At 35.5% G+C, this 13,875-nt stretch overlaps 1 protein-coding gene across 2 annotated transcripts in view; it reads left to right on the top strand.

Annotated features, from left to right (window-relative positions):
• The window catches only part of si:ch211-236l14.4 (SITS-binding protein), a 66,900-nt gene that overhangs the window by 38,276 nt on the left and 14,749 nt on the right, over positions 1 to 13,875 (top strand). For both annotated transcript variants that reach the window (XM_056451474.1, XM_056451475.1), the window contains exons 4-5: positions 2,643 to 2,793; positions 13,357 to 13,551. In XM_056451474.1, coding sequence (XP_056307449.1) covers positions 2,643 to 2,793; positions 13,357 to 13,551 — 346 coding nt within the window. The remainder of the gene's footprint in view (positions 1 to 2,642; positions 2,794 to 13,356; positions 13,552 to 13,875) is intronic.

The raw sequence follows: 13,875 nt of genomic DNA, 5'->3' as shown, positions 1-13,875 counted from the left end.
CAGAATTATTAGCCCCCCCTGAATTATTCGCCCCGTTTCTTTAATATAGCTTCTAAAAATATAGCTTAAAAGGGCTAATAATTTTGACCTTAAAATGGTTTTTGCAAAATTAAAAACTGCTTTTATTTCTCCAGAAGAAAAAATACTATCAGACATACTGTGAAAATTTCCTTGCTCTGTTAAACATTATTTGGAAAATATTTAAAAAAGAAAAAAAAAATTCAAGGGGGGTCTAATAATTTCTTCAACTGTACATGTGTTTAACATTGAATGGGGTCAAATTGATTACATTAGGATAATAGGATAATAGGAAAATAGGAGGGTTAATGCATTAGTTAATGCATTAATTAACATAAACAAATAATGAGCAAATTTTAGCAACACATTTTTGAAACAACCACTTTACAATAAGGCTCCTAATTCTCTTAACTAATGCTTTGTTAATGATAAATTATATTAGTAAAGAGTTAACAAACATGCATAACATGCGAGTGGAAGCTTTCCACTTTAACACTCCAAAACCGCCTAGTTAATCATGCTTGTTAGCTCATACTAACATGATTTAGTGTTAACAAAGCATTAGCTAGGGGAATTAAGAGCCTTATTGTAAAGTGTACACTACTCTAACATATCTAATGCAGTGTTTCTCAACTATGTTCCTGTATGCCCACCAGCTCTGCACATTTTCCATGTCTCCTTAAACAAACACACATGATTCAGATCATCAGGTCATTAGCAGAAACTGAAACACCTGTAATGGGTGTGACAGGCAAAGGAGACACCCAAAACATGCAATGTTGGTAGGCCTCCACGAATGTGGTTGAGAAACACTGATCTAATGTGGTGCTAACATTTGTTCTAGTTACCTATTAGTTAACACATTAACATATATTTAGTTTATATAACAGATTTAGAGCTGAACAAATGTATTGTTAATTGTTAGGTCATGCTATCTTATCTGTAAACAAATGCATTACTGTATGTGTAAGATATGTAATGCTGAATGAAGCCATTGTTCACCATTAACGTTAACTAATGTATTAATTAACATTAACTAATACACCCTTATTGTAAAGTGTTACAGACTAATTAATAATAATATTAGATTTATTAAAAATAAACTAAATTATTAAGAATAAACAAAAACTGAATGCCCTACGAGGCCGGGTTTTTTTTCCCACGAATAAAAAGAAGGGGGACCGGAGCGTGTGCTCCAACTATTGGGTGATCACACTCCTCAGCCTCGCAGGGAAAGTCTTTGCCATGGTACTGGAGAGGTGGATCCGGCCGATGGTTGAACCTAGGATCCAGGAGGAACAAAGCGGGTTTTGTCCAGGCCGTGGTACACTGGACCAGCTCTATACCTTCACCAGGGTGCTCGAGGGTTCATGGGAGTATGCCCAACCAGTCTACATGTGTTTTGTGGACTTGGAGAATGTATTCAACCGTGTCCCTTGTGGCATCCTGTGGAGGGTGCTCGGGGAGTATGGGGTCAGAGGCGCTCTGTTAAGAGTCGTCTCGTCCCTGTATGAACAGAGTAGGAGTCTGGTTCACATTGCCGGCAATAAGTCAGACTTGTTTTCAGTGCATGTTGGAATGCCCCTTGTCACCAATTCTGTTCCATAATAATAATTTTTAATAATATTTATGGACAGAATTTCAAGGGCCTTGGGCTGGAGGGGGTCCGGTTTGGGGACCAGAGGATTTCATCTCTGTTATTTGCAGATGATGTTGTTCTGTTGGCTTCATCGAACATGGACCTTCAGCATGCACTGGGGCGGTTTGCTGCCGAGTGTGACACTGCTGGGATGAGAATCAGCACCTCCAAATCCGAGGCCATGGTGCTCCACTGGAAACAGGTGGTTTGCCATCTCCAGGTTGGAGGAAAGTCCTTACCCCAGGTGGAGGAATTTAAGTATCCTGGGGTTTCTGTTCACGAGTGAGGGAAGGATGGAACCTGAGATTGACAGTCGGATTGGTGCAGTGGCAGCAGTAATGCGGTCAATGTACTGGTCTGTTGTGGTAAAGAAGGAGCTCTAACACTAGGGAGGAGCTCAAAGTAGAGCCGCTGCTCCTCCACATCGAGAGAAGTCAGCTGAGGTGGCTCGGGCATCTTTTTCGGATGCCTCCTGGACGCCTACCTAGACTGGCCTGGAAACGCCTCGGAATTGAATTGCTGTTATCAGTGGTTATCAGTTGATAGATATGGGCCAGTAGGGGCCTTCTGTGTTTATTAGTAGCCCAGAAGGCTGTTATCATCTATCCACATGGTTGATCAGATATATATCACATACAGCTGTGGCTGGAAGTTAACTAAAATTATTAGTATTATTTATTAAATTTACAGTTAATTGTATTTTATTAACGTCTACCCCTACTCCAACTCTAAACCCAACCATCACAGTAATGTAAAAACAGATCTGGATCTGGAGTCCTCTCTATTAGTATAGATGAATAACCATGTGGATGGATGATAACAGCCTTCTGAGCCTACCAGTAGACGCAGAAGGCCCCTACTGACCCATATCAGCTGATAACTACTGATAACACCCATTCAATCGAGTGATAACATTCGAAGCGGGTGTGTACTAAGATGTTCAACCTTTAATATCTACCCTAAATAAAAACATGTTTCTCTTAAGGCTTCCTTTTTGGAAGCTTCTAGCAAATGTGGACTCAGGGGCCAAGCTAGAGAGAGAGCTGAGGACCTTCTCAAACCGGCTGAAGCGGCATCACCTTGGGGAGGGAATCATCAGCCTCGACGAACATTCCACAACTCTCCTCGCCAACATGGTGGGTGATGTTCTCTTTTCCAGTCCAAAATGTCTAAATCATTTGACATGACAAAGGTCTTTGTTCCATTAAATCATCATTCATTAAAGCTTTAAAAGCATAATTTATTCATTCAGCTTAGTCCCTTTAAATAACGGAATTAACCACCAACATATCCAGCATTTGTTTTACACAACAGATGCCCTTCTAGCTGCAACCCTGTACTGGGAAACATCCATACACAAATTCACACACATACAGTACGGCCAATTTAGTTTATTCAATTCACCTATAGCGCATGTCTTTTGACTTATGGAGGAAACCGGAGCACCCGGGGGAAACCCACACGGACACGGGTAGAACTTGTAAACTCCACACAGAAATGCCAACTGACCCAGCCGGGACTCGAACCAGTGACCTTACTGTGACAGTAATGACTTACTGTGGCAGTGCTAACCACTCAGCCACAGTGTTTTGCCCATTTAAAGCATCATCCTCATTTTTACTTTAAAAAAATGTTTATTTAATCAAGCTTTAAAAATGACTAGTTTTTCAAAGACAGAGGATGTGGTTCACAGGGAGGCATACATTTGCATACACACCGCCTCCAGAGCATAGGCTCCACCCACTTTCTTTCAATTTAACTTGGCAGTAACTTTGTTTTTGGCTAAAATTTAGTTATTTTTGCTACCCAGGCTCATCGAAGATACATGCCCTAGGCTACATTTTTGGGAACCGTGAAACACGTCTGTTTGCAGACTTGCTTGTTTTGTTTTTATATATATTCACTTATATATACATATATATATAGTTGAATGATGACAGTACATAAAAAGATACAAGTATTCACCTTAAAGTGACATTTAAAGGCTTAACTAGGTTAATTAGACAAGTTAGGGAAATTAGGCAAGTCATTAGCTATGTTTCCAAAACTGTGAATAAACTTTATGCACAAAACTGGATTATCTCATAAAAGATGTGCTAATAAAGCACGTTGGTTTCCATCTAACGAGTCAAAGCAAACAAAATCGTCACTTCCTGATTAACTGGCGCCAAATATCAACAGTAAAAACGGAACTTGCTGCGATAAGAGAAGCTGCGTGAACCTTTTCTTCATTTAATAAATGACTTGTGCATCAGAAGACGATGCTGAAACGCAGTGAATGCATGGTGGCGGTTGAAGGTGTGAGACGCAGAGCACAGGCGATCTTGATTTTGAAGGTAATTAATAATATAAAAACACTTATGGTGAAATAGTTAAGGCATTTAGAATGACCAAAACCACATTTCAGATGTTTTACAATGTGCTCAGCCAGCTGGTTTTGTCCATTCACACATTTTTATCATCACATGATCTCTTATAAAAAAATCACATGACACTTTTTAATGCGAATGCTAGAATTTGTTCAGTAAAAGTGTTTCTATTGTAGTGTATGCGCATCTTTTCTTATCAAACAAAAAGGTTATCCTACTCAGTTATGCGCATAACTTGGCGTTTCCATCAACCGTTCTTTTAGGCATACATCCAAAAATAGGTGGATGGAAACGTAGCTACTGTATAATGATGGTTTGTTCTGTAAACAATGAAAAAAATAAATTGCTTTAAGAGGCAAATAATATTCACCTTTTTAAAAAATTAAAAACTGCTCTTATTCTAGCCAAGATAAAACAAATAAGACTTTCTCCAGCAGAAAAAAACATTATAGGACACACTGTGAAAAATTCCTTGCTCTGTTAAACATCATTTGGGAAATATTTGAAAAAGAAAAATCACAGGAGGGATAATAATATGTTAAATTATATTTATATACTTATATTTATTATAAGTAATAATAAATAAAATCAAAGAAGTTGTAAGAAAATGTATTCTTTTTGTCTCATATTGGCCCTGCGGAGTCTTATGTACGGATCTGCAGCATATTCTCTGCCTCTGACCTTCAGTGTAGGCTGTTTAATCTTCAGCCGTCAGCGGCTCTAGCTCTGCACCTGTTGAGGCTACGGGCCTTCAGGCCTTCATTTTCCGCCTAAACACACCACTGGCTCGCACAGTCCAGAGAGCCAACTAGATTGCATTGTACATTGCAAGTGAACATGTTAAAAGTGGTCATTTATAAAAAATTAATTATTACATCTTATGAATTTTTAGATATGGTGAAGTAAGACAATTCTAAGTATATAAGAAATGATTCTGAAGTACATAAGAAATGGCCGATATATATTACCATATCTAATATATATATATATATATATATATATATATATATATATATATATATATATATATATATATATATATATATATATAACCGGCCACTTTATTAGGGACACCTGTACAACTGCTCGTTAACACAGATTTCTAATCAGTCAATCACATGGCAGCAACTAAGGCTTGTAGACATGGTCAAGACAATCTGCTGCAGTTCAAACCGAGCATCAGAAGAAAGGTGATTTAAGTGACTTTGAATATGGCATGGTTGTTGGTGCCGGTCTGAGTTTTTCAGAAACTGCTGATCTACTGGGATTTTTGAGTTTACAGTTGAGTCTCTAGTTTATCTGAGTTTACAGAGAATGGTCCGAAAAAGAGAAAATATCCAGTGAGTGGCAGTTCTGTAGGACCAAATGCGTTGTTGATGCCAGAGGTCAGAGGAATGATTTGAGCTGATAGAAAGGCAACAGTAACTCAAATAACAACTTGTTACAACCGAGGTATGCAGAAGAGCATCTCTGAATGCACAACATGTCGAACAGTACTAGTAAGGTGTACCTAAAATAGTATATATATATATATATATATATATATATATATATATATATATATATATATATATATATATATATATATATATATATACTGTTGAAGTCAGAATAATTAGCCCACTAAATTTTTCGTCCCTTGTTTATTTTTCCCCCCAATTTCTGTTTAACAGAGAGAAGATTTCTCCATCACATTTCTAAACATAATAGTTTTAATATCTCATTTCTAATAACTGATTTATTTTATCTTTGCCATGATGGCAGTAAATAATATTTTACCAGATATTTTTCAAGACACTTCTATACAGCTTAAAGTGACATATAAAGGCTTAAGTAGGTTATTAAGGTTAACTAGGCAGGTTAGGGTAATTAGGCAAGTTATTGTATAATGAGGGTTTGTTCTGTAGACAGTCGAAAAAAAAATTGCCCGGGTTTCTAAATCTCCCAAAATGTCCTGTATTCAACTTTTGCTTTCACTTTCTAAAACTCGTATGCGTTTTTGCATTACTCTTTAATTAAAGAATACTTTTTGCCTGGTTTCACAGCTGACAGTGCATGTCCGGTCGCGATACCGAGAGAAAAAGTAAATAATAGATTCATTAATCTAAACGACTCTAAACTTTACTACTGTATATACTCAGAGAGGACAGAATGACATCTAAACTGGCTGCAAAATATATGTACACAATTAGTAATGGTTTATCAACACATTTTCCTTCTTTAAAAAAATCTACTTGTTTTAATTTTGCAGTTATAATATTTTTTAGAGATACTGTCTGTTTTTATTAACTTTTCTGTCATTTATTTCTCATTTGTTCATTATTTTATTAATTTGATGATGTTAATATATTCTATAGGGTATTTTATATACATATCTAAAATGACATTTAAGTTTTCTTTGAACTTAAAAAAGACAGATGGGTGCACTTTGCTCCTGAATAGCATAAAAGTATTTTTTTATTTTTCAGTCTGTTTTTACTTTAAACCATTGATAAGAAACAGTATCATAATAAATACAATTATTATTAAAAATGAAATTATGTTTTGTTTGTAGCATATGGTTAACTATTTATGTGATGTGGGTACACGATGTGTTTCAATCCGGCAACCACCGCAAGTATATTTCAAACCTGTGGGAAGCACTGTTATTATATATAATAATGTTATATGTTATATATATATATATATATATATATATATATATATATATATATATATATATATATATATATATATATATATATATATATATATATATATACATTCATTTTCTTTTCAGCTTAGTCCCTTTATTAATCCGGGGTCACCAAAGCAGAATGAACCGCCAACTTATCCAGCACATGTTTTTACGCAGCAGATGCCCTTCCAGCCACAACCCATCTCTGGGAAACATCCATATACACTCATTCACACACATACACTACAGACAATTTAACTTACCCAATTCACCTGTACCGCATGTCTTTGGACTGTGGGGGAAACCGGAGAACCCAGAGGAAACCCACAAGAACATGCAAACTTCACACAGAAACGCCAACTGACCCAGCCGAGGCTCTAACCAGCACCCTTCTTGCTGTGAGGCGACAGCACTACCTACTACGCCACTGCGTCGCCTATATATATATTGAAGGACAAATTATTAGCCCTCCTGAGATTTAAAAAAAATCTATTTAAATACAGAACAGTTTATTAAACTGTGTTGTTTAACAGAGAAATAATATTGACCTAAAATAACTTTTAAAACCATAAAAGTAGACCACAAAAGTAGACCATAAAAATGCTTTTATTCCAGCCAAACTTAAAAAAAATAAGAATTTCTCCAGAAGAACAAAAATAAATATATATAAAATTTTGCGAAACTTTCCTTGTTCTGTTAGAGATCCCCTGCGAAATATTTGAAAAAGAATTACAATTTCATTGAACAGCTAATAATTTTGCATTCAACTGTATGTGTAATGTACATATTGAAGATAGACACCATTTAAGAGACGACTATGAATAAACAGTTCAAATCAAATGCACACCATTAGTATTAGCTAATGTGGCATTATATAAAGTATCTGAGCAAATCTGATTTAGATCTTCCTAAGCCATTAGGTGCTTTGCATGCATGTGTAACATTTTGTTCTAAATCAGATTTAGCTTCTTTGTTTAATCAGATTTATAATTATCAATAGCCTTAAACTGAATTATAATACATAATTCGTCAAACTATTTTGATCCGTGCGCTTATGTCGTACCAAACCTGTATGACTTTTGGATGAATTACACAATTCGCTGTTCATTTCCATGCGGTTCGTTGTGAGGTTTTTAAAGGTACTCATTATAATCACAAACACAGGGTCTGGCAGAATACGCTTCGTTTTGATACCGACTTGCATACCAGGCAGAGTTACCAAAGGACGCACAGGAACACTGTGTTCAAGTAGAAACGTCTCACATTAAAAGCCACCAGCTGGGCTGTTAAGTTCAGTCTGACAGAACAAAAACAGTCAGAGCTGTTCAGTGTTGTGGACATGAAAGGCTTCATTTCTCTAAGCGGATCTGCAGCCGCTGAAGAGAGGTCAGGGAAATGCAGCGCTTGATCCCCTGAGAGAAAGACACATCTCTGGTTCACTGACATGTCAGCAGGGTACTGGATTCCAATTAGGTGATACTTCCAGCATCAAAATTCACATAGAATCAAAATTTACAGTGTTTATTTTGCTAGCGCACATTGTTAGTCTTAAAGTCAACAATTAATCTATGCATGTTTATCCACTATGCTTTTGTGATGATGTTGTTTGGGTGAAATATGCTTAACAACACCCATACAACCATTAGTTTGCCGCAAATGAAAGAAGAGAGAAGATTCGCGAAAATAAATCCCACCTCTGACTCAATATGCTGTATTAATTTGAAATAAATTGTCATGCTAAAATACGATTATACACAAAATTCTAATTCGTGCAGAAGTATGTAGAAAATAAAAATGTGTAATTTTTGGTTTTGCTTGCGCACATTGGTATTCTTTAGGTGAATTAACCTGTGCAAGTTTATCCACTGTCCTTTATCGATGATGTTGCTTGAGTAAAATATTCTTAACCACACCCATACAACCATTAGTTTGCCGCAAGTGAAAGATCCAACTTAATATTTTATTTTAGTAAGAAATAAGTCATCATGCTAAAATAAAATTCCAGTTTGTGCAGACTTTGAAGTTTGTGTGAAATAAAAATGTGCAATGTTTTATTTCATTTAGGTGAACAAATAATCTATGTAAATTAATCCACTGAAAACAAATCTGAAAAATCCAAATCTGACCATTTGCGTCTGTGTTTGGAGTGGATTTGATAGCTTCAGGCACATTTTACATGTAAATTTTAAATACTCCTACTCAAAATATCAACAACGTACCTTAAAACACCTCCTTTTTAGACAAGCACACCCATGAGTTCACAAAGTAGCGCAAATGGATTTACTATTTAAACAACAAAGGGTTGCACTGGTCTGAAAATAGCAAAAATCGCACCATACACGTCTTGCACCATGTTGCACCGGGTGTATGATAGGGCGCTAAGAATAGACAACCAAACAAACCCCAAAGAAAGAAAGAAAGAAAGAAAGAAAGAAAGAAAGAAAGAAAGAAAGAAAGAAAGAAAGAAAGAAAGAAAGAATAAACATAACAAAACATAAAAAATATATGTATTTAGCACAATTTTTTTCTCCACAAAAATTTGAAAAGTTGCCATGTAATAAAGAATCTCTTATATGACCCTTTCATAAAACATTTGCGTTTTTTTAATTGTATGTTAAATATAACATCTTTTATCCAGAGTTTAAATGTTGGAGGTGAGGAGTCTTTTGATATATACAGAATAGTATATATGACTGTGCATAGCATCAGACAGAAACATAATAGCATCAGACTGTGATTAGCTTAAGTTATAGTCTTGAGTAGTAACGCCAAATATTGCTGTCATCATATGGGAAGAGCAATAGTTTTACCCAAGCTAATGTGACCATTATTTAGAACACATCGATTTAGAGCGCACCTATTTTACTCCTTTTTTAAGATTTAAGATAAGTTTTTTGTGTCTCCAGAATGTGTCTGTAATGTTTCAGCTCAGAACACCCATCAGATTATTTATATAGCTTTCGGAATATTGGCATTTTCTGATCAGAACACGTTGTAGCTGCCTTTAATTCTAGTTCTCCCCACCCACCGTTCCCACATGCCTGTCAGAGTGTGCCTCAATCTCAGCCTCGACTGCGTCAGATAAATAGCACAGTGACCGACATGAAAGAAGCAGATCTCACACAATGTTTGTAAGAAATACTACAGTAAGAACTTTCCTAATGATTATTTGATGTATTTGTTGTGGAATAAATTCAAGCCTTTCTGCAACGATGAGTCACACACAATGTCGTTACAGAGTTCATGTACACACGCATCGGACACAGACACACAGCGCACGTGTTTAACTTTGCGCTGTTTTTGCACGACAAATGTGACAGGATACACGTTAATATTCACTGCTGTATGGATATCCGTTATGTTGATGTACAAAATAGATGTAATTTAACGTCCACAAACCGGGATTGAAACGTTTTCTTTTATAATTGTACTGACATGCATCTGTAGTGATAAAGATGGTAAAACTGCTGTCATTCATCACAAACATGCACTGTTTTAAAAACGTTTTAAACTTGTAAAACTCATTCTTGATCACATTTGATGGTGATTGATGATCACAGAGAGCTGAACAGATCGTTTAATCCCAGTTGCTTTGAGCACGTCCTGGCTTGTTGATATGATTATACGCATTACTCTGGAAACATGTTAATATGCGTCTGTCAATCAATTCAGTGGGCAGGGAAACTGCACTCCCACACTGTAAAAAATTATATGATCAATAAGTCATGATCATACGTCATATGTTTTTAGTTAATTGTAACTTATTAAACATATTAAAGTTAACCAGCTTCCAACTTAATTTTATGAGTTACGCAAGCTGTTTTAAGTCAATTTAATATAATATGAGTTCAAATGACTCATAAGGTTAATTTGATTCAGCTTAAAAATGTAAGACAACCAGTATTTTTTTACAATGCATGCCACGTTGTAGTGGGTCTAAAAATGGGAGAGATTTGGATCCTATTTTAACATCAAGAAATTTAAAAAAAGATACTTTATTGTGTTATTACTGTGGACACACTTTATCTACACAGTTCTGTCCAAACAGCTTACAAAAGATTATTTTGCATAGCTGCCCTTTAAAGTGTATTTTGTTTCTTTTTTTTTGAACAATGGGAGAACATGCAAACTCCACACAGAAATGCCAACTGTCTCAGTCGGGACTCAAACCAGTGACTTTCTTGCTGTGAGGCAACAGTGCTAACCACTGAGCCACCGTGCCACCTCATTCGGATCAATATCCGGCTAAAATGTAAGACCACCCACCTTGAAGCATACAGTAAAGTCTGTATGCTATCTGATACACATACCAATCTTTCCCATATCCCAACCTGAATAAACGTCTTACCCATAAACTGCAGTGGAAAATCCTCCCTTGTGTGACAGCTATACAAAACTCCAATTGGGAAACAATCCCAATGCTAGTTTCCATTTTAGCTTGAAATAACACAGTCATGAGTGGAACCAACAGCTTGACTTGGAATCAATCTGGTTATAAACACACTTGCCAGTATTCGCTATTTATTGCACAGATTCCTCATAATCGCACTGCTCGGCATGCCTGTACAATATGATGAATATATATGACATTATTGCTGTATTTTTCTCAGACGTTAATGACCGTCATGGTAAAAACATTAAAAGGAGCTGGAGTATTGTTTTCAGTTATGTTAAGACAATACTATTTTTTCGTACTGTTAAAATAATCAACAAAATACGAATTATGATTTGTTATTGGCGACTACTGCCATCATCTGTAATACCTGATTGCCTACAAAAGCAGACTAATATTGCTTGCAGTACAGAGGAATCCTGCGTTGATGAAATGTGTTGGCCAACAGCAGCAATACTATAGTTTTGCTAGTAAAGGTAGAAGAAAAAATAAAATAAAATAAATTGGTGGAACTTATAAACATGGTTTTAATTATAAACAGGAAATACACTGGGACTCTTATTTTGAAATGGTTCTTTTCTACTACTTCTAGCTGCTCTTTCAAACATGATGAAGGGGATAAAATATGCACTCTTATATATATTTACAACAAATTACAATAGAAAAACTATCAAAAACACTTCCTGACAAAATCTTGTCACCTATTCAAGTTTTAGCAACAGCAAATAATAACTTGACTTCTAGTCATTTGGTATCAGAAATGGCTTATATGAAAGGCAAATGCCTCTAGATTACGCTTTTACCAAAATAAAATATGATAATGCCTTGATTTTTAATTATTTAATTATGACAGTGAGGTCTGACTTTGCTTAGACAAAAGTCTTGTCACTTAACAGAAATAATGTACAGTATAGAATATAAAGTCATGGTGCAGTGGGAAAAGAATGAATATCGTGTATGACTGCATCCATACATCTCTGCAACGACTCAAATAACTTATTAATAAAGGGTTAGCAAATAAAGCATTCTTGCAGGACTCCCAGAGTTCATCAAGATTCTTTGGATTCATTCCCAATGCCCTCTCCTTTATCTTACCCCAGACATGCTAAATAATGTTCATGTTTGGTGACTGGGCCTGCAAGACCTGCATGTTTCAAGGGATAGTTCAGCCAAAAATAAACAATGTGTCATCATTTTCTCACCATGCCATGATTTATTTTCTCGTCTGCTGAACACTAAATATATTTTAAAGAATGTTGGAAACCTGTAACCATTGACTTTATTATAATTTGCTTTTCCTATGTCTATAGTTACAGGTTTCCTCAAAATATCTTCTTTTGTATTGAAGAAATAAAATAATAAAATGGGATTTTAGTTTTGGGTGAACTATCCCTTTAATAATCAATCATATATTAGGATATATTTGAGATCTCTTGATTTTTTACTTTTGTTGTAGCATTTAAGACTTTAAAGAACTTTTATGATCTTAAATGTGATCAAACTAAATTTAAATACTTTTTATGAACCTACAAGGACCCTGGTCTTATTTTATTACAGTATTACAGACCTTATGAAAAGCTTTTTATATGTCACCTATTTAATAATGTGTGTTATGTGTGATTTATAAACAATGCTGAATTACACAGTAAACCTTGAAAAACATTTAATAGACACACTGTATCTGGTCATAAAAAATAAAGGATTAACTACTTTGCTGGATTATATAAACGACAATAAAAATATACAGAAAACATTCTTCATTTATATTTTATGTTTTTAGTTTAGTATCAAAATTTTCGAAAACCCCTTACCAAAGATTGAGAAGTTGTTGAGACTTTTATTTTAGTAGGCTGATGTAGTTCCAACTGAAATGGAATATTGAAAGGGGGCAAGGTTTTCTTTAGCGCATCATTCCCTCATAGCAAACAGTTGCTATGGAAGCCATCCAGTTGACGTCAACAGAAGGATTGCCATTCAAAGCATGAAACAACATCTTTTTAATTTTGTTCTAGTCATCTATGACAGTGATGCATGAAATTTCTGTTTAAGAAACCACCTCAAACATCACTAGTAAGACAATGATCACCTCAGGTACCGATTATGTGCTTTATTCAGTATTAAATGCTACCAATGTGAGTTTAAATACCATTTTCTTGCCATACTACTAAAAGCACATAGTGTGAGGTTAACAATTTGAACTAGTAAAATAAACACGAATTTGGATTTCACACAGACTTTAAATGTTGTATTATCTTTCTAGGACCACAGCTACCTCAATGGCAAGAAAAGGACGTCAAAGAGACAGACTAGGGACCTTCCTTTTGTTAAGCTTCTAAACATTTCCATCACCCTGTCACCGTACCTGAGTGTGGACACACAGCAGTTCCAGACCTCCATTCAAGAAGGCATTGAAGACTACTGGCTCAGTCTGCCCTCAGGACCACAGGGCCAACTGGTAAAACCATCTGCTTGTTTATCAGCGTATCCATCTCATTCTACTGTATATGTGCTAATAATGTAATGCCATTATATTTATATCACTGGTAAACGATTATACTTTTTGTTAGTGTATTACAGTTTTTGTTTTTAATTCAATTTCATTTAAAGTTCTATGGCCCTATTATAAATCTAGCGCAATAAGGCGCAAGACGTGTTTGGTGCGATTAGTGCGATTTTCAGACCAACGCAACCCTAATTTTTCACGTTTTGCGCCACGTCATTTAAATAGTTAATCCATTTGCGCCGTTTTGTCGACTCATGGGTGTTCCAGTCTAGAATT

Source organism: Danio aesculapii, chromosome 25, assembly GCF_903798145.1.
Source record: "Danio aesculapii chromosome 25, fDanAes4.1, whole genome shotgun sequence".
NCBI lineage: Eukaryota > Metazoa > Chordata > Actinopteri > Cypriniformes > Danionidae > Danio > Danio aesculapii.
Note: the sequence above shows the minus strand (reverse complement) of the source record. Positions and strands in the feature narration are given on the sequence as shown.